Source organism: Silurus meridionalis, chromosome 18 (genome assembly GCF_014805685.1).
Source record: "Silurus meridionalis isolate SWU-2019-XX chromosome 18, ASM1480568v1, whole genome shotgun sequence".
NCBI classification, from domain to species: domain Eukaryota; kingdom Metazoa; phylum Chordata; class Actinopteri; order Siluriformes; family Siluridae; genus Silurus; species Silurus meridionalis.
Window position 1 is genome coordinate 15,018,580 of NC_060901.1, and position 22,299 is coordinate 15,040,878.

The window sequence follows — 22,299 nt, forward strand, 5'->3', positions numbered from 1 at the left end:
ATACACAAAACACAAAATAACACTGCCAGTAAACCTACTGTATATTATACAGTACAGTGTGCAGATAGAGCTGAGTACAGGAGTGTACTTGTACGTAAACAAAATGTAAACAAAGGGGTTTGTGCAAAACAGCAATATCAGCAGTCAAAAAAGATGTGCAAAAACAGCATGTTTGTAATAATGAAGTAATATAATATGGGTGGTACTGAAGACATGGATGTGTGCACGAGTACGAGTCTGGGTTGTACAGATCAGTAACACAGTTGGGTGTGTGTGTGAGTTTTAGTTCAGCTCTGTGTTAAGGATCCTGATGGCTTCAGGGAAAAAACTGTTGCACAGAGTGCATGTGGCGGCCCGAAACCTTTGGATCCGCTTCCCTGATCTTTATCCTTATTAATTATTTTTTATTGTATTTCCTAGTTTGTATCGTTTTATATATATCCTATAGCACCAGTACACTTGACATATTTTTTTTGTACATGCAACTCATAATACTTGGCAGTATTGGTGATTCTGTTACTGATTTTTGGATCCACGTCTTTAAGATAGATCTGGCAACTCTGCTCCGCCCAGGACCGTTTTCCTCGCGCTGGCTGTGAGAGCATCCGCATCTGCACGAGCTTTTATTATAAACGCAAAACACGAGCTTCATGCAACAATGCGGATTTTACACTGGGCCATGATTCTGGGTAAGTTTTAAAAAACTTCATAACTAAAAAACGAAGGTTTGGTTGAAGATTTGCAGATTAAAAATGAAGGAGAGAGAGTAACTTTTCCCCGTCTTTAACTGATCTTATCTGATGTAAATGTAACTGCGTGTGTGTGTGTGTGTGTGTGTGTGTGTGTGTTTTGGTTTGGAAGAGCAAAACAAAAACAACAAAACACAAAAGTGATCTAATTGTAACTGTTTTTTTATTAGTTGATGGCAACAGGGCTTAACAACATTGGGACAGGGCAACAAAAGACTTGAAACGTAATTGTTACAAAAAAAAAAAAAAAAACAACAGGAACATTAACAACTAATGAGGTTAATTAAAACAACAGATCAGTAAGATGAGTAGGTATAAAAAGAGTATTTTGGAAATTCAGAGTCTCTGAGAATTAAAGTTGGGCAAAGACTCACAAATCTGTTATAGACTGTCTACAAATTGTGGAAACATTTCAAATTAAGGTTCATCAACATCAAAAATTGCAAAGATTTTGAATATCTGTGCACAAGGGACAAGGGTAAGAAAAAGAAATATTGGAAGCTGGTGATCTTCGGTTTCTCAGGAGGCAATGCATTATAAACGGATGATTCTGTAATGGAAAATAATAAAATAATGGGCTGAGAAACATCTCCAGAAGTCAACACAGTTCACTGTGTCACCCAAAGCTCTCTCGTGCAAAGAAGAAGCCATGTGTGAACATGATCCAGAAATGCCACTGAAGCAACATGGTCAGATGAATTTAAATGTGAAGTTTTATGGAGCACAAACCTGTTTGCTGCACAAACCTACTCTGTAAACACAAACCAAACTTCATGCAACAGTGTGGATTTCACACCGGGCCATGTGTAAGTTATAACAACTTGAAAAAGTCTAAGAGATAAAGGTCAGTGTAAAGACAGTAATTTCTCCCGTGTTTAACTGATCTCTTTTTTCATGTGTGTGTGTGTGTGTGTAACAGTGCGTGGTTGTATGTTTATTATTATTAAAATACGACTTTTTCGTATACAAGTTCGCTCTGTCATTGGGAACAAACACAAACAAAATGAAGTAATGTTTATTTTAGGCCTTTTAATAATACATTAGTTTTTTTAACTATTAAGCACTAAAATATAAATATCTGCAATATACAATTTGAAATCTATACTCAGTCTGCACATAAACAAATCCTGTTCACTTTCTAGGTACATACCATAAGCACCAATTGAGTGTATTATGAATACCCTCTGCCTGTACAACTTATTTACACTTCAGATGTCTTTCATTAAAGAGTCTAATCATAATTCGAATAAAAAACCTAACTTTGCTCTTGTACACATTTGTGAGCTGACTGGTATTACACCAATTAATTCCAATTCAATTAATTATTTAAATCAATTAAATAAAAGCATCCCCTCATAGAGAGAAATAGTTTCGCTCCCTCACATTCCTGGATACTAATGATTTCATCGGGATTCAAGCTATAACCGTGTGAGGGGTTCGAATTCTTTCGACTGGCTCTGTTTTTGTTTCTGAGAATAAGGGAAAAATCCTATGGTTAAAAGTTTACAATTTTGGGATTTGCTGCTACATTTGTGTATTTTAGTATCTATAAATTCTCTGAGGTACTTTCTGATTCTTTACAGAAATTCAAACATGACTTAATAAAAGAGAACAATCTATACACTCTGTGTGGTGCATTACGATTGTGAATTACGTAGGGTTGGTACCCCCGTAGCTTCAGGGTCCTTCAGTCGCATGTGTGACTTGCTAAATTATATAGCCAAAAGTCTGTGGATATCAGCACACCCATATTTGTTGCCAATTATTCTAATTTGAAATAAGAGGCACAAACTGCATGACAATACCCATGTGAAACAAGCAAAAGGGTGAATAGACCCCATGTGCGTATGGGGGGTCAGGTGTCCACATACTTCTGGCAATATAATTTCTTACTTTGTATTTTCACATGTTCTTCCTGTCTCCATGGGTTTCCTTAGTCTTTCTAGTTTCTTTTCTTTGCAGTCCTCCCTGTGTGTGCGTGTGTGTGTGTGTGTGTGTGTGTGTGTGTGTGTGTGTATGTGTGAGACTTGAACCATACAGCATTGAACTCTTTTTCTTTATTGTTCTCCCGTAGCGTTAGGTTTGGCTGTCCAGGCACAGCTTCTTCCTGAAGCCAACAATATGTGTTCAGAGGGAAGCTGTTACCCTGCCACAGGCGACCTGTTGATCGGCAGAGCTCATCGCCTTACAGCCTCGTCAACCTGTGGACTTTACTCTCCTGAACACTTCTGCATCTTCAGCAGCCTAGCGGTAACAAAAATGAACACACTTTTCATATCAGCATTAGGGCTTTATATTGTATTTAATTCCTGAATATTAAATCAGTAATAGATGAATCTAACTAAACCAATATGTAAAGTTGGATGTACAACTTCAATTCTGAACAAGTTGGAAAAAAATTAAAAAAATGTAAATAAAAAAAGAATGCAATTAATAGCAATGATTTGCACAATTGAACATCGAAAACATTTCAAATGTTTAAAATGAAGAAATATTCCATTTTAAGGGAAAAAAGTATCTTAGAGAGTCAGAGTCTCTCTGAAATGGGCAGAGGTTCACCAGTTTGTGAAACACTGTGTCTACAAATTGTGGAACAAATTCTGAATAATGTTTTAATTAATTGCTAACACTTTGAATATCATCAACTATATACATAATCATCAAAAGATTCAAAGTATCTGGGGAAATTTGTGTGCAGAACCAACAAGGGCATAGATCAGTGATGGATGCTTGAGACTTTTGAGCCCTCAGCGTTTGAGATCTCAGCAATGCATTAAAAACAGACATGATTCTGTAATGGAAATCACTGCATGGGCTTAGAAACACCTCCAGAGCATGATCCAAAAACACTACCATCTTTAATGGGCTCGTTTAAAATGGATAGTGGAAAACTATGGTCAAACAAATCAAAATTTTACATTTATTGGAAACCATGAACGCCACATCCTTCAGTCTAAAGAGGAGAGGGACCATGCAGCTTATAATTATGCTCAGTTCAAAAGCCTGCAACTCTAAGTTATAGGGGGCATTAGTGCCTATTGAATGGGCAGCTTTTACATTTGGACATGTAGCATCAATGCTGAAAGATGTAGACTGGTTTTAGAGTAACATATGCTTCTATTCAGAGAAAGCGCTACACGTTTAGCAATGCTAAACCACATACTGCATCTTTTACAGCAGCAGGGCTTTGTAGTAGAATAGTCCAGAACTTTCACCACTTGAAAATGTTTGAAAAATTATGAAACAAAAAATGTCAAAGAAGACCCAGGACTGTTGGGAAACTAGAATTCTATATCAGACACAAATGGCTTGGTAAAACATTCCTCTCCTAAAACTCTAGCAGCTGGTCTCCTCAGTTCCCAGGCAATTACAGACTGTTATGTAGAAAAAGAGGGAATGCTACACAGTGGTACACCACACCCCATCCCAACTTTTTTGCAGACATAAATTTTAAAATATTTTTTTCTGGTACATTTCCACAATTTAAACCTTTAATATGTTTTCTATGTTCAATTGTGAATAAAATGGGGGTTTGTGAGATTTGTAAATAATTACATCCTGTTTTTATTAAAATTTTACACAGCGTCTCAATTTTTTGGGGATTTCGGGGTTGTACTTTAGCAATGCAGCTTCAGTACAAAAGCAACGTTTGGATCTAAAACATCATGGCTATTTGAAAAAAATCTGAGTGAAATTGAGGAAAATTGTGTAAATCATTGCTGTATTATATTGCTTGGTTTGGATCATCTGAATTCAACTACTGTTCTGAAATCCTGATAGCAGCAGTTCCATACTGCACATGACTCAAAGCAGAGAGCTAAATAAGTACATTCTAAAATAAAGGCTAAAATATCTGTTATTCATTTCATTCTTTGAATCTTTGTCAGCAGTATATTCCTGATTTTTTATCTACATTATATGTAGAGCTTTTTATTGTTTCTGTCTCTGTTTGCGTGAGTAGTTTGACATCACTATGTCGGTCCACTGTAATAAAAAAAAATCGACATTCTCTCAACAATTCTCCCTTTGTCGAGATTGTGATATGCAGAGGATGATTTCTCTCTGTCCGAGTGACCCATCCGCCCTCAGGCTTCTTTCTGAGCTCTTTGACACTCCACTGTAGTGTACACTGAGAAAGTTCTGTGTGTTCAGAGGAAATAAGAAGGGAGTGTTGAGAAGTCCAAGCTATACATTACAGTATGTCAAGGCTTGATCAGTTTTTTATCTTGCAACGTTTGAATATAGACGTATGCACAAGTAGGCGATTGTACAGTACAGAAGGAGGACAGAGAAAAACATTCTTGCGTACTACTAATTCTCCATTTTTTATGTGTATTTTAATATAAATTTAATATGCTTGGTTTGAGCTGTAAAAATGCTGGCAATTTACGTCAGGCTGGAAAATGATACAATTGTAAATCTGAAATCTACAAATTTATGCAATTATTATAGATCACAAATAGCTTCAATTCTTTTCATTTTGATTAAGTCTGAACAGAAGCCATATTTTCTTTCTTTTTTTTTTTGTTTAGCTTTTCCTGGTTTGTTGGACACAAGTATAAATGAAATAAATGTATTTTGTACATAGATCATTCCATTTATTGCAAGCCTCAGATCTAACTAAAAATTGTTTTATGTTTAGTTTAGTTGCTTTTTCATTACATTTTCCAAAAGCATCTTTCAACTTCAGTACATTCAGAAGTGCAATTTCCCCCATCTTTGAAAAAGGGCTATAACAACTATTTAAACTTAGTGTATATCTTCCTGTAGTCAGGTATGTAGGAAGTAACAAATTTGCAGAACAATGTAAGTTGTTATAAAATGTTATAAAATAAATAAAACAGTTTATTTCCATCCCCTGTAACATTTTTAATTACTCACAGTAGGAGGAAAATTTACCATCCATTTCCTTTGTATTGCCAAAAACCCTGCATTAAAAAACTCTATTCAGACTGTGATGGGGTCCACAAGTCACATTTTGGAACAGGACAAGACACTATCTGCATCTATCTACAGAACCCATGCCGGTTATTCACTGTGTGATGTGTCATTGGGCTGAAAAATGTTCTTTTTTTTATCTAGAAAGTGAACATGGAAATGATTTCTATAATAATGGGCCAACTTAGCTATTAAGTACACAGATATATAAAGATATACGCAAATATGCTCAAATTTGCCTTTTTATACAAGTGTAGTTATACAGAGACAATGCAGAAGATATAGAGCAGGGCAGAACTGCATCATTAATAAATCATCAGTGAGACAAACGGTGTAGTTTCGGTAGACTGATGGTTGTAGTGGGAAAAATCGCTCTGAACCTAGTTTTGGTGTGAATGGCCCTGTAACTTCTCTTGGATGGATAGAAGTAAACATTTTGTGAGTGGAATGAAAGAAAGTTGAGTAGTTTGTGAATGGGATGGGAGAAGGTCTGAATGTTTTGTCACTAGGATGGTGGAGGTTGAGCAGTTTCTGTCTGGGATGGGAGGAGTCCCTGATAATGTTGAGTCTTCTGCACAGATATCTACTGTGGTTAAGATGTTTAATGTCAAGTAGCTCAGTGTCAATGATGCTTTAATTCTTAAATCCATTTTACACAGTACATGCCAAACTAAAAACAGACAAAACATGACACATCAAAGTATAAGATTTAAATGCTATTTATGGACTCATCTGTTACTAATTTAATGCTCCAACAATCTGGAACAACAATCTGGAACACGTTACCAATAACTAATCACAATCTATTTATCAATGAATAATGCAGCTAAAAAAACATTTAGCATATTTTAGACAATTTAGCATTTGAGTAGTAGTTATAAATTGCATATTTACAGGACTTTTATATTATTTTATCTATTGTAGATTTTATACAGTTTATGTATTTTTAAATTGATATTACCCTATCATCACTCTACTCACTGTGCACTGGCTATAGATTACATATTTCAAGCTAAATTACATATACATATTTGATCTAATTCACATGTGCAAGTATGTGTGCGTAAAAAACATGAGTAATGGAGACAGTAGCAGGTGTGAGACCAGAACATCTGGTGTACAGATTCTTCAATTCAAAATCCAATCCAAAGATTTTTTTTTCAGGCTGAGAAGTGTTTTGAGTGTGACTCTCGGGACCTCTACAATGAAGTCACCCATCCCAACAGCCACACCATCGACAACGTGGTCACAACCTTTACTCCTAACCGTCTCGTAACTTGGTGGCAGTCAGAGAACGGTGAGTGTTCTGTATGTGTATGAGGTTAATGTGAGGACGAATAAACACATGACTAACCCATTAAATCAACATGAAGTGAATCTCATAAAACATTACACTTAGAACCACCAGTTACAATCTCTAGCTCAGCGCTGCTACTTGTCGATCCTGTCCTACTTCCTTTGGAATGACTTAGTGTTTCCCTTGTGGTGGGACCTCTGACTGGGAAAACGAGAGCAAAAGAGTTTAGCCAAGATGAAGAACAGAGCAAAGGGTGGGAAATTGGAGAAGAAAAAAAAGGAAGAGTAGTGCAGCTGGGTGTGGGAACATTTCAGTGTAGTTCCCACCAAGTCTTCATGATCAGCTTTCTTGGCGTCGAATGATGGGATTCGTGGGCATTTTTTTCTCCATTACTAATTTATGATTTATTAGTCAGTTCAGGGTGTGGAATTGTTCAAATTATTCTGGTCTCCAGAGCAATTTCTTTTCCCATGAGTCACAAGAAAACCTTGCCATAACAATCTTGTTGTACTGTATTTAGCCTCAAATTCTCTGTGATATATTTTCAAGAAAAGCAGACCATTACTGAAATTATACTAAAGCTAAACAAACCTAGATATCTTTAGCTGTCTTCTAACTGCACAGTATGTGCTTTCTGTGAACTCCAATTTCACACAATTTGCCAGACACTTTTTCATTAATACAACTAAGAAGTTTAAGGTTAAGGGCCTAGCAGTTGTAGCTGGTGGTGCTGGGATGTGAACGCATGACCTTCTGATCAGTCTAACATGGTGGCCTAATGGTACACGTATCCGTACAAAACCATTTGGTACAGGGCTTTCGGTGCACATGTGTACCAAATGCAATCCTTTTTATGTCTGGAACATTTTTTAAATCTGAGTTTCCGCAGGAACATATTAGGTGGTGGACCACAAGTTTGTTTAGTCTCCGCCTTGCACTTTGAGCGCAGTTTCGGAAAAACGATTTGTACTGGGCATGTGCGAAAACTCTTATATTTGTTCTGAGCATGCCCGAAATCATGGCCACTTCCTGTCAGTGTCATCCTTTTTACGACTATTTTATGGCTATTTAGGCTATTATTTTCATCATTAGTGTTTATTATTTTTAATCAACAAACTGAAACTTTTTTTTTTTTTTTCTGCCCTTTTTTTTTTTACACCATTATGGGTAAACTCATGAAACCCATGTGTGTAAATGAAACACTGAAATACTCAGAACAGCCAATATGACACTACCAACCGTGCTTGATGTGTTTCTGCGTGCATTAATGCCTTTTTTTACACATTTATGCATTTCACACTTGCCACATAGATTGATGTATTGCTAGATAGAACTTTATTCTTATTGCACAGCACAGCTACTGATCAATAAAATGCTGTTCAGCATCTACCAGAAGTGCAAATCGTAGCATTGTGCAAATGAACAAAGTTAAATATAAAAATATACATACAGCAAAAAATTCAATTCAGTTCGATTTATTTTTATTTTTATAGAATGGACATTGTCTCAAAGCAGCTTTACAGAGATATGGCGCTTATAAAGCTGTATAAAAGAGTGTATATGTTTAGTGACTATAACTTTGTTCCTTATAACTGTAAGTTTACCCCTAATGAGGCAACCAGTGATGACTGTGACAAGGAAAAACTCCCTGAGATGGCATGAGGAAGAAACATTGAGAGGAGCCCGACTCAAAAGAAAACCCATCCACACCTGGGTGACATTGTTGAGGTGTGCAGTGATGAGCACTTAAATGCAAAACTGTACATGCAAACTGTGTTCCTGAGCCATAGTAAAAGACTGTTTATATTAATTACAGTCGAAATCAAAAGTTTTTGAGTTGCTCAGTAACTTTAAACAGTTGATGTGGAACCACCCCCTGCTGCACTGTCAGCCAACGGCGCGCGCACTTCCAGTAACAACTTCCGGTAGTCCAACTTCCACTTCCGGTGCGGCGCCGGCACGACGCGGCGGCCATCTTTTGTGTGTATAAATAGACGCCGGCTCCTGTTATCCCTTGCCAGATTGTCTTTCGGCTTCGTGTATGTTTTTTTGGGACTTTCTTGCCATTTTTTCTCTGTGGATTATTTTTTGCTTTCTCTTTGTATGTCTCTTTTTTCCCCGGTTTTTGGACGTTTGTTTGTTATTGTTTTTTGTGTTCTTCCGGTCTCTTCTGCCCTGCTCCTGGTTTGTTGTCTTTGTTTTTTCCCTAATTAAAGACTGCCTTTTGAATTTCTCCCGCGTCCTGCATTTGGGTCCTTCCTCTCGCGCCCCTGACAGAACAATCTGACTCCGCCTCTCCTCGTCACGATATGGCTCGCCTTGCTGTTTTCTGCCACTCAAGGTAGGCGTTCAGTGGCTGAATTTGTCGCTGAGTTCCGCACCGCTGCTACGGATAGCGGATGGAACCCCACTGCCCTCTATGACGCCTTCTATCGTGGTTTGGCTGCTGAAGTTAAAGATGAGTTAGCCGCCCGGGAACTTCCATCGGGCTTGGCCTCATTGCCCTTGCTACGTGAATTGACAGACGCCTGCAGGAGCGGCGTTTGGAGCACACTTCTCGGCGCTCCGATCGTCACCGCTCTCCACTGCAATACCGACGTCGAACACTCCCTTGTGACACTACTGTACCAGAACCCCACTCTCCACCCAGTCCTATGGAAATTGGCCGCCGACACCTATCCCCGAATGAAAAGGAGAGGCGTCGCTCCAGAGGCTTGTGTCTCTACTGTGGGGAGGCTGGACACATGGCGGTTTCCTGCCCAGTAAAAGACCGGGCTCATCGCTGATGGAGAGGTCCTCGCCGAGCCAAATTCTTCCTGCCCTCTCCAAACCACTCCTAGGCATCCGCATCCTCTCTGGAGGACAGGATCACCAGCTTGCGGCTTTTGTGGATTTAGGGGCAGACTCAGAGTTTCTGGATCAGGATCTAGTTCAGCAGTTGAGGATTGAGACCGAATCCTTGCCAGCCACCCTTCAAGTTCAAGTCCTCGATGGCCATCCCCTTTATCAGGCAACCTGTCGCACTAAGCCCATCCGGGTCACCATTGCCGATCAACATCAGGAGTGGCTATCCTTTTTGGTCATTTCTTCCCCTCACACCCCGGTCATGCTCGGTTTTCCCTGGCTGCAGAAACACAACCCCTGCCTGGATTGGTCCACGGGTGAAGTCTTAGAGTGGGGAACCTTCTGCCATTCCCACTGTTTAGTCCAGCCATCAGCCTCTGGTTCTTTTGAGACCTTGGACCTTGACTCAATTCCCTCTGTGTATCACGACCTAGGTCAGGTATTTAGCAAGGCCGAGCTTCCTCCTCACCTGCTCATCGGCCATATGACTGCGCCATCGACCTCCTACCCGGGTCCTCGCCCCCCCCGGGGACGTTTGTATCACCTGTCGGGCCCCGAGCAAAAAGCCATGACGCAGTACATTCAGGACTCACTTGCTACTGGCCTTATTCGCCCTTCCTCCTCCCCTGCCAGTGCGGGGTTCTTTTTTGATGAGAAGAAGGATGGGACTTTACGCCCCTTCATCAATTATCGTGGTCTCAATAGCATCACCATCAAGAACCGCTATCCGCTCCCCTTAATGGATACGGCATTCAAACAGCTCCAAGGAGCTTCCATTTTCACTAAACTGGACCTTAGAAACGCATACCATCTCGTTCGCATCCGGGAAGGGGATGAGTGGAAGACGGCTTTCAACACCCCGTCGGGGGTCACTATGAGTATTTGGTCATGCCGTTTGGCCTCAACGCGCCAGCGGTTTTCCAGGCTCTTATTAATGACGTGCTGCGTGATATGTTGAACCGTTATGTTTTTGTATATCTGGACGACATCTTAGTGTTCTCCCGATCTCTGGATGAGCATGTCGGCCATGTTCGTTTGGTACTCCAGCGTCTCCTCCAGAATGGTCTGTACGTCAAAGCGGAGAAATGTGAGTTCCATGTCTCTAGCACCTCCTTCCTGGGATTCACTCTTGCCACGGGGAGCATAAGTATGGATCCTGCCAGGATCAGAGCTGTCAAGGAATGGCCCACACCCTCCTCTAGGAAGCAGCTGCAGAGGTTCCTGGGGTTCTCCAACTTTTTCCGGAGATTTATTAGAGGCTACAGTTCAGTTGCTGCCCCTCTTCACCAACTGACCTCCTCCCACCGGGCCTTTTTTATGGCCTCCCGAGGCGGAGCGAGCTTTCATCAGACTCAAAGACCTCTTCACCTCTGCCCCGGTCCTGGTTTTTCCCGATCCCTCTCGCCAGTTCATCGTGGAAGTCGATGCCTCTGACCTAGGGGTAGGCGCTGTACTGCCCCAGAGGGGCGCTACTGATAACAAGTTGCACCCTTGCACCTTCTCCTCCCGCCATCCTAACCAAGCTGAACGTAATTACCCCATTGGTGAGCGGGATCTCCTGGCCGTCAAGCTTGCCCTAGAAGAATGGCGACACTGGTTAGAGGGGGCTGAGACCCCTTTCTTGGTCTGGACTGATCACCGCAACCTGGAGTATCTACGCACTGCCAAGCGCCTCAATCCTCGCCAGGCTCGCTGGGGACTTTTTTTTCGGCAGGTTCAATTTCTCTCTCTCCTACCGCCCAGGATCTAAGAATGGGAAGCCTGACGCTCTTTCCAGGTTACACTCCCCTGTGGAGGAAGAAGAATCCACCTTCACATCCATACTTTCTCCTTTAGTTACCGTGCGTGCCCTGGACCTTGACCTCGAGGCTAGGGTTAAACTTGCCACTATGAACCAGCCGGTTCCCGAGGGTTGCCCTACTAACAGACTCTTTGTTCCCGAGCAGCTGCGGTCCCAAGTCCTCCAGTGGTGTCACGGCTCACCTCTGTTTTGTCATCCCGGGTTTCCTCGAACTCTGTCCGTCCTCTGGCAGCGTTTCTGGTGGCCCACTGTCCGGAAAGATGTCCGTGAATTTGTTGCCGCCTGTCCCACCTGCATGCAACACAAGAATCCCAAGGGCCGTTCGGTGGGGTTACTACATCCACTTCCTGTGCCTAAACGCCCCTGGTCTCACATTGCCCTGGATTTTGTTACCGGTCTCCCCCCCTCCGCCGGAAGCACAGTCATTCTTACCGTGGTGGACCGGTTTTCGAAAATGGTACATTTTATTCCCCTGGCCAAACTGCCTTCTGCTAAGGAGACCGCTGCGCTCCTTCTCCTGCACGTTTTCCGCCTGCATGGTCTTCCTCGTAACATCCTCTCTGACTGGGGCCCTCAGTTCACAGCCAGATTTTGGAAGGAGTTTTTTCGCCTCCTAGGGGTCTCGATCAGCCTCTCCTCTGGGTTCCACCCGCAAACCAATAGCCAGACTGAGAGGCTCAATCAGGAGCTAGGAACTGGACTCCGTGTCCTTTGCGCACAAGATGCCTCCTCATGGTCCTCCAAGCTGTTGTGGGTTGAGTACGCCCATAATTCGGTACCTACTGCTGCCACTGGATTATCTCCCTTTCAGACGGTTAATGGTTATCAACCCTCTCTCTTTTCTACCCAGGAGGCTGAGGCTTCCGTCCCATCTGCATTGGCTCAGTTTCGGCGCTGTCGACTCAGTTGGAGGAGGGCCCGCACTGCACTTCTTAGAGCTTCCCAAAGCTATGCTCGCTGGGCCAACCGGAGGCGCTGCCCTGCACCCCATTATCGGGTTGGTCAAAAGGTGTGGCTTTCCACTCGGGACCTTCCTCTCAAGGCTGTGTGTCTCAAGCTCGCCCCACGATTTCTGGGACCATTCCCCATCTCCAAGGTTATTAACCCGGTTGCTGTGCGCCTCAGACTGCCCAGGGCCCTTCGGATCTATCCTACGTTCCATGTTTCCCGGCTCCGGCCTGTCAGGGCATGTTCCTTGGTGCATGTTCCGCTTCCGGTTCGGCATCGGCACGACGCGGCTATATTTTGTGTGTATAAATAGACGCCGGCTCCTGTCATCCCTTGCCAGATTGTCTTTTGGCTTCGTGTATGTTTTTTTGGGACTTTCTTGCCGTTTTTTCTCTGTGGATTATTTTTTGCTTTCTCTTTGTATGTCTCTTTTTTCTCCGGTTTTTGAACGTTTGTTTGTTATTGTTTTCTGTGTTCTTCCGGTCTCTTCTGCCCTGCTCCTGGTTTGTTGTTTTTGTTTTTTGCCCTTTTTTGCTCTTTGTTTTTTTCCCATGCTCTTGTTAAGGGAAGTGCATTAGTTTACGGACTGTTTTTTGCCTCTTTGTTTTTTCCCTAATTAAAGACTGCCTTTTGAATTTCTCCCGCGTCCTGCATTTGGGTCCTTCCTCTCGCGCCCCTGACATGCACAGAGTGGTCTCTGTAAATAAATAAATAAATGAATGCTATGAAGATGGGCAGCAAAGATAAGATAAGATAAGGCACTGATTAATGATATTATTTTGATAATAATCATATTATTATTTAATATTTATTATTCATTATTAATATAATTAATAACATTATATATTAATATTGGGATTGGAAATAATATCTTGTCTTATTTATTTACATGAAATATGTGCAGGAGTTGTTAACATTAACAGTACGAATCATAAATAACTATGTTGAAACTGAAAAAAATGATTGATTGATTGATTGATTGATTGATTCTGGCCAGTAAATGTATATGGTACTAAATAAACAGTCAAGTACTGTATACTTCCTAATACTTAATTAAAGGCGGTGTTTATAGCATTAACAGCCTTTACCTTAAATTTGTGTTCTGCATTTTGGCCAGAATATCACTCTGACACACACACACACACTCATCTCTTTGTTTCTGACACAGGAGTGGAGAATGTGACTATTCAACTGGACTTAGAAGCAGAATTCCACTTTACCCATATCATCATGACCTTTAAGGTAACAGACACACGCTATGTGCATGTACACGACACGTCTCCTTAGGAATCTCCTGCTTCAGAAGAATGTAGAATATACATGTAAGTGTGTTTCATCTTTTGATTCAGTGTCAGTTTTGTGCAATGTGTGTGTGTGTGTGTGTGTGTGTGTGCTCTGTGTACAGACATTTCGTCCTGCAGCGATGGTGATTGAGCGTTCATCAGATTTTGGACAGACCTGGAAGGTGTACCGTTACTTTGCATCTAACTGCTCAGCTTCCTTTCCACACATCTCCCAAGGACCGGTCAAGAGTGTTGATGAGGTCATCTGTGATTCACGGTACTCTAGCATCGAGCCTTCAACAGAGGGAGAGGTTTGCATAGCACACACACACACACACACACACACACACACACACACACACACACACACACACACACACACACATAAACAAACACAAGGTTGAAATCATAATTTCAGTAAGTATACATACTGTGTGTTGCTGTATATAATGCTTTCTAAAGCTTTCAGTGGCTTTTCTCTGCCATGGCAACAAGCACAAATAACAAGGCCAGCTCCATTTTATATATATTGCTTTTGGCTTCACAATAATTGATTCCTTGGCTACATGGCATCTAGAATGGGATCAAGACACTGGCTCAATTTCATATTTTACTTTTGTTTTTTTGATGTTTTATTGAAATTAGTGGACAGTGAGGGACGTTACAAAAGCATCAGCTTGCATTTCTTGGTGTGGTCCATGCAGGATTTGGAGGTGGCAGCATAGTGGTTAAGGCATTGGACTTTGACTCCAAAGGTCTTGAGTTCAAATCCCACCCAAGCCAAGCTGCCACTCCTAGGCCCCTGAGCAAGGCCCTTTACCCTTTAATGGAAGTTGCTTTGGATAAGGGCATCTGCCAAATGCCATAAATGTAATGTAAATTATTTTGAGGTTTTGAATGATTGCACTTTTGTAGAATCTCTTTTAGGCATTGGTTTCTGTTTTTGTAAGTATTTTTTTTTTATTGCTTCCTTTATTTGTTGAATTTGTTTCCTTTAGTTTATCTAGATATTATTTTGCATAAGTCAAATATTAAATGTAGTTTAAGGAAAGATGTTCTTCTGATGACACTTTTATGCAGATCATCTCCAGTATGTCACGTATGTAACCATGGTTTCCCGAGGAGGAAAGAATGCCTGGAGCATAACAGGTCGTGGGATGACCGAGGGTACCTTGGGAACATACCCCGAATTAGGGTAGGGGAAGGCATGGGCCATGCCTTGAGTAAATTCCAGGAATGAGGGGGCCACAGAGAGGGCCTGGAGATCCCCTACTCTCTTGAGAGAGGAGATGGCCAAGAGGAACACAGTCTTGACTGTAAGTGTCCTGTAAATGGCTCGAAGGGAGGCTCCGACAGGGCCTCAAAGACAATGGCAAATCCCACACAGGCACTCTAGAGTGGTGGAAACGTGTCACCAACGGGTTCTTACCCAGCAACTGCCCTGCGAGGAGAGTGTGACAGGCTGCAATGACCGACACGTAAACCTTCAGGGTGGAAGGAGCCAACCCTTTGGCGAATTGTTCTTGAAGGAATTCCAGCAACAGGCCAACCAGGCAGTTAACTGGATCTAAATGTTTTTGTTCACACCATGCTGTGAACAGGCACGGTGTATGACCTCCTCATGGACCTCCTCACGGAGGGAGCTCTGAATTGAAGGATGGTCTCTACCACCTCGGTGGAGAGATCGGCAGCTAGCAGCCCTTAGGGCCACAGCCACAACCTCCACAGCTCTGGGCGGGGGTGAATTACTGTGCCCCCTGCCTGAGAGAGAAGATCTCTCCTGAGAGGACACCTGGGTGTGCAGGTCCAGAAAAATAAGGCAGGCCCCAGCACAGAGGCACTGATAAGGGTTGCAGGAAGCAATCGTCGAGTTTACTGGAGGGGTGAACTTTCTGCTGATTCTGATGCCCTCACCTCTGCGGAAGGGGGCCAGAACCGTGAGGAGCGGGAGCACCCTCCTCGTAGAGTGCTCTCTGGGAACGGAGCATTCGCATCTACATGCGAGCGCAATCTGCACAGTCAGCTCCCTCGAGAAACGACCTAGCATGCGTCGCTCCCAAACAAGCGGCACATAGTGCGAAACAAGTGCTTCGTCTTTTGTGTCACTTTCATCTTATATATTTGTTTTTTGTTCTCAAGGACATACACAGACATAGAGCGCTCCCTGAACAAACAGAAGGTAGCGCCGGTTCCGCTCCAAGTGCTTTTATAGCTTTCTGGTTGTGATGTCACCCCGCCAGTGACGCCACACTTTCCATTAGACTGATTACACATGTGAATCAGAGTGTGGACAACACGGAAGCGTTCCCAAAGCGCTGTTGACGCAGCTCGAGAACCTTAAGGGGAACACTGCAGAGTAAATCACAATCTCTGCATGAGCTAAAGCTTGCCATTTCTGAATGACATTCTAAACTGAGGGAAATGTGCGCTAAAAGCTATTATTAAAGCTTTAACTCTGCTTTTTAAACATGATTTAACTTCAGTCTGATTTAACCCAGTCTTCTCTTCAGAGCAGCACATGTAAATGTTTGCACAAGGTTTTAGTCAGAGAATTGATCATTTTCATTAATATTTCGAAGTTCTTTTTGAAGTTCTGAGACTTTACACCAGTATTTGTGAGTAAACTTTTGTTTGTGACAGTAGTTTCTTTTTTTATTCACATTATTTAAAGTACATTTAGACTTTTTTCAGACAGTATATCTATAGCATTGCTGAAGGATCTGGCAAAATAATGTAGCACAGACATGAACATATCACATGCCAAAACAAGATTAAATCTATTTTAAATTGAAATGAAAGAAAACCTGAACTTGAATCCCATTTGCAGGACAATAAATGTATATTTTAGTTCATACATTTTGCTTATGGATTACATTTCTTTCCGTAGCATCTTATCTCTCTGGATGTCTGTGTGTGTGTGTGTGTGTGTGTGTGTGTGTGTGTGTGTGTGTGTGTGTGTGTGTGTGTTTATTATAGGTGATTTACCGAGCACTTGACCCTATATTTAAGATTCCTGATCCCTACAGTCAAGGAATCCAAAGTAAGTAGTGAAAAGATCAAGGCCTTTGAACAAAGAGCTCACGATTAGAACCCTATCGCATATAAAGAAGAGAATTAGCTTCCTCAAATGTATTATAAAAAGTTTTTGGCATTGTTTTCTTTTAATCAATTGTTATAAACAGTTATAAACAGTTTCATGTTTATTTTCATTGTCCTTTCACTGGCATTGCTTTATTTAAAAGTTGGTTACCATTTATTACATCAGTATTTGTCATTGCTTTAACAAAATTACACCAAATTATGCTCCTCATATGCACATACATGTTGGCTTTGAAGCACTCAGTATAAACATTGCTACTGTTAATGGACTTATATACACCTGCATAGACTTCCTGAGAATAACTAACCTGCGAATGCGGATGGTGAAGCTACACATGCTCGGCGATAACCTTCTGGACGGAGGAGATGAGGTGAAGAATAAATACTACTATGCTCTCTATGACATGGTTGTTCGTGGCAACTGCTTCTGTTATGGTCACTCCTCCGAGTGTGCACCAGGGGACGACAGCGAGGATGGGCCTGAAGGCATGGTAGGCATTTGGACTGATCTAAAACATCCTTAAACAAAATAATAAAAAAAAAATCAGCATAGACCTATTTTAACTTATTTTAACTAATTGTGTGAGTGTGTGTTTGTGTGTGTGTGTTCATGATCACACAGGTCCACGGCAAATGTGTGTGCAATCATCACACGTCTGGATTAAACTGTGAGAGGTGTCAAGACTTTTATCAAGACGTCCCATGGAGACCTGCAGAGGGCAGAAACACAAATGAGTGCAAGAGTGAGTCACACACACACACACACACACACACACACACACACACACACACACACATACCTATGGTCTGTCTGAATTTGGGTTACTGATATGTACGTCTGTGTTTTTTATTTTATTTGTGTGTGTGTGTGTGTGTGTGTGAGACAGAGTGTGAGTGTAATCAGCACTCAAATGCGTGTCACTTCAACATGGCGATGTATGTTGCATCGGGGAACAGGAGTGGAGGAGTGTGTGATGATTGTCAACACAACACTCAGGGGCAACACTGTGAGGGATGCAAGCCCTTCTACTACCAGCATCCTAACAGGGACATAAGAGACCCTCACATCTGTGAACGTAAGTATATTTGTGCGTTTGAAGTGATATTATGGAAGATATATATTTAAAGATGCAGATAGATGTGGGTTGACTAGTGAGGAGAGTTTGTTGAGAAGGTGGAGGGAGAATTTTGAGCATCTGATGAATGAGGAAAATGAGAGAGAGAGAAGGTTGGATGGTGTGAAGAGTGTGAAGCAGGAAGTGGATAGGATTAATAAGGAGGAAGTGAGAGCAGTGATCAAGAGGATGAAGAGTGGAAAGTCGGTTGGCCCAGATGACATACCAGTAGAAGTGTGGAGATGTTTAGGACAGATGGCAGTGTAGTTTTTAACAAGATTGTTTAACAAAATTCTGGAATGTGAAAGGATTCCTGAGGAATGGCGAAGGAGTGTGCTGGTACCGATCTTTAAGAATAAGGGAGATGTGCAGACCTGCAGTAACTACAGGGGAATAAAGTTGATCAGTCACACCATGAAGTTATGTGAAAGAGTAGTGGAAACCAGGCTCTGAAAAGAGGTGACCATCTGTGAGCAACAGTATGGTTCCATGCAGAGGAAGAGCACCACAGATGCATTATTGCTTTGAGAATGTTGATGGAGAAGTATAAAGAAGGTCAGAAGGAGTTGCATTGTGTGTTTGTGGATTTAGAGAACGCATACGACAGGGTGTCGAGAGAGGAGTTGTGGTATTGTATGAGGAAGTCAGTTGTGTCAGAGAAGTATGTGAGGGTGGTGCAGGACATGTATGAGGACAGTGTGACAGCAGTAAAGTGTGCAGTAGGAACGACAGACTGGTTCAAGTTGGAGGTTGGACTGCATCAAGGATCAACTCTGAGCCCTTTCCTGTCTCTGGGTACAGAGATGTTTGCGGATGATATTGTTATTTGTGGTGAGAGTAGGGAGCAGGTTGAGAAGAGCCTGGAGAGTTGGAGGTATGCAGTGGAGAAAATGGGAATAAAAGTCAGTAGGATTGAGACAAAGTACATGTGTGTGAATGAAAGGGAGGGCAGTGGAGTGGTGCGGTTGCAGGGAGAAGAGGTGGTAAAGGTGGAGGAGTTTATTACTTTACACTGTTTACCCCATGTACCTAGAGAGTGTGTTAGAGTAGTGAATAAAAGAGTGCAGGGTGGAGTGGAGTGGGTGGAGAAAAGTGTCAGTAGTGATATGTGATAGAAGGGTATCTGCAAGAGTGAAAGTTTTAGGACTGTGGTGAGACCTGCGATGTTGTAGGGTTCAGAGACAGTGACATTGACTAAAAGACAAGAGACGGAGCTGTAGGTGGCAGAGCTGAAGAGGGAGCTCTGAGGGAGGTGCTAATGAGATGGTTTGGACATGTGCAGAAGAGGGACATGGGGTATATCGGTAGGAGAATGCTGAGGATGGAGGAAAAGAGGAAATCCAAGGAGGAGTTTAATGGATGTGGTGAGGGAAGACATGCAGGTAGTTGGTTTAAAAGAGGCAGATGTAGAAGACAGTAGTATGGAGATGGAGGATCTGCAGTAGGCAACCCCTAATGGGAACAGCCGAAAGAAGAAGAGGAAAGAGATAACAGCTGTACGTTGTTTAACCGTGCAAAGCCACATGTCCAATTTATTATGTTCATGTTTTTGTCTGCTTAACAGGACCATACAAATTAAAATTTTATACAAATCTCTCATAATGACCACTGGGTGTTCAAAATGGCACCCCATGGCAAAGGACTCTCTAAGGATTTGAAAATTAGAATTGTTGCTCTGCACAATGATGGCCGAGGCTATAAAAAGTTGAAACTGAGTTACAGTACAGTGGCAGGGGTCATACAGAGGTTTTTCAAGACAAACCTTGCAAGGGTCCATCAAAAAAGTTGAGTCCTCATGTTGTGTGTCAGGTGCAGAAGCTGCTTAAAAAAACACGCATGAGTGCTGCCAGCATTGCTTTAGAGGTTGCAGAACCAGAAGGCTCTCTTGTCACATGATGGTCACGCCATCAGTCGCACAAAATTGGTTTACATGCCCGTTGTCCCAGAAGGAAGCCTTTTCTTAAGCTGACTCACAAGAAAGCCCACAAACAGTTTGCTAAAGACAACCTGTCCAAGAGCATGGATTACTGAAACTATATCTTGTAGTCTGATGAGACTAAGATAAACTTGTTCGGTGTCCAGCATTTGTGGCAACGCCTTGGTGAGGAGTACCAAGAAAATGTATTAAATTAATGCAAAACACATTTTGTTCTATTGATTAAATTAAATAATTAAATAGGCATATACATATACATACCCTGGGTATTCTGGCACCTGGGTTCTTTCAACAATACTTAAATTAATACTTCTATTAATATATCTATCTATATATAGTTTTCTAGCCATTTTCTCTTCTAACAGAGTTTTTGGACTGGTGGGATTCATATGATGAACCTGTATCAGAATGTATTCATTGATAAAGACTTTTGTAAGTCGCTCTGGATAAGAGTGTCTGCCAGATGCCATAACTGTAAATTATTCATGTAAATTAGTAAAATGTGCTCCAGAGTGTGAAAGCTGGCTTTTGTCACAAGCTACTACAGCATTAGCTGGGACACACTTGGGACATTTGCATATGAAATCTATCAAAACAAAATTTAACGCATCATCAAAGGTGGTTCTTCATTTCACATTTGATTTCTTAGTCTGTTTAGATGAAAGTTGGCCAAAGTAACACCTGATGATTTCATGACATTGTAACATATTTGGATGGAAACAGTAAACATGATCCTACAGTGGGATCATTGTTCTGCTAGTTGCGTAATTGTCGCGCATTTTGGTAGGGAAACAAGACAAACACAGGAAGCAGATTTGGGTCAGGTTAATGAAAAAAACACATCTGTCTCAAATTATCCAAATTGCGTGTCAGGGACCACAGTGTAAACACATGCCATTATTATTGTTTTTATGATGCTGTTGTGATGTATTTTACTGTACTGTTTGTGCAGTGTTGTCATGTGTAGAAGTGGTGTAATTATTAAAAACTTTTGTAAACTCGTGGGTGTTTGCAGGGTGTGACTGTGACATATGGGGCTCACTGAACGGCGGTGTGTGCGACAGTGCGACTGACGTGATGAGAGGACTAATCGCCGGTCAATGTCGCTGTAAGGAGAATGTGGAGGGAGAACGCTGCGATCACTGCAAACGAGGATACTACGGGCTCAGCCAAGACATGCTAGGCTGCCTTCGTGAGGAAGCACACACACACACACACACACACACACACACACACACACAAACACACACACACACCCATACACACACATACTCACAAACACAGCTGGTTACTATCTTTGTGTTATAACAACTTTGAATCATGGGATACGTCCTGTTTATTTCTGTGTGTGTGTGTGTGTGTGTGTGTGTGTGTGTGTGTGTGTGTGTGTGTGTGTGTGTGTGTTTGTGTGTGTGTGTGCTTGGAAACCCAGCATGCAGCTGTAATCCTCTGGGTACTCTTCCTGGAGGAAATCCCTGTGACACAGATACAGGAATATGTTATTGCAAACGCCTTGTCACTGGGCGAAACTGTGATCGGTGTCAGGTGAGTGAGTGTTTATTCCTAAAGAAATCGAACCAGTGTATGTGATAACTTATGTCTGAATCAGTGTGTTTGTGCCTCAGCCTCAGCACTGGGGCCTGAGCACCGATAAGGATGGCTGTCGGCCATGTGACTGCGATCTCGGAGGAGCTCTGAACAACGAGTAAGAGCCAACAGATTACTTTAATGCATTTATGCTTTTCCCATCAGTCTCATACAACATTGTCTTAATCTATTGATACTAGTAGCATTGCCAGTTCATCTCTCACACTGCCTCCCTCTCTCTTTCTTTATCTGCCTCTCTATTTGCAGTTGTTCTCCACATACAGGGCAGTGTGTGTGTCGAGAGCACATGTCTGGCAGACGCTGTAACACCTTAAACCCCGGATATTATTTCACTGCCCTTGACCACTACACTTATGAGGCAGAGGAAGCTGCATTCGGACCGGTTAGTTCCACACAGGGCACGATCTGAGTTTGAGTATGGCACAGTTTCTAGAAAGCACATTCATGAAAAGCACTGGTGCTAACATTAGATAATATTAGCATTTCTTTTTAGCATTTTGATAATAGCATATTTATCAATATATTAGCAATCTTCCTGAAAAGATTCTAAGCAATGATACAAATTGTATGAAGAATATTCCAGAAGCGTAAAATTTTTTCCCCTTGGATATCTAAAAAAAACCCTTTGTTTTCTGTAACTGTTGTTTTACTCAACAGCAGCAAATCAGGAATAAAAAACAA

At 41.9% G+C, this 22,299-nt stretch overlaps 1 protein-coding gene across 1 annotated transcript in view; it reads left to right on the plus strand.

Annotated features, from left to right (window-relative positions):
* Nucleotides 1–540: 540 nt before the first annotated feature.
* Nucleotides 541–22,299, plus strand: part of lamb1b (laminin, beta 1b) — a 49,558-nt gene continuing 27,799 nt past the window's right edge. Inside the window, exons 1-13 of the mRNA XM_046873368.1 lie at nucleotides 541–689; nucleotides 2,824–2,999; nucleotides 6,852–6,984; nucleotides 13,746–13,819; nucleotides 13,983–14,171; nucleotides 16,837–16,900; nucleotides 17,248–17,450; nucleotides 17,582–17,702; nucleotides 17,847–18,035; nucleotides 21,026–21,202; nucleotides 21,443–21,555; nucleotides 21,636–21,715; nucleotides 21,865–22,000. Coding sequence (XP_046729324.1) covers nucleotides 659–689; nucleotides 2,824–2,999; nucleotides 6,852–6,984; nucleotides 13,746–13,819; nucleotides 13,983–14,171; nucleotides 16,837–16,900; nucleotides 17,248–17,450; nucleotides 17,582–17,702; nucleotides 17,847–18,035; nucleotides 21,026–21,202; nucleotides 21,443–21,555; nucleotides 21,636–21,715; nucleotides 21,865–22,000 — 1,686 coding nt within the window. The 5' untranslated portion in view covers nucleotides 541–658. The remainder of the gene's footprint in view (nucleotides 690–2,823; nucleotides 3,000–6,851; nucleotides 6,985–13,745; nucleotides 13,820–13,982; nucleotides 14,172–16,836; nucleotides 16,901–17,247; nucleotides 17,451–17,581; nucleotides 17,703–17,846; nucleotides 18,036–21,025; nucleotides 21,203–21,442; nucleotides 21,556–21,635; nucleotides 21,716–21,864; nucleotides 22,001–22,299) is intronic.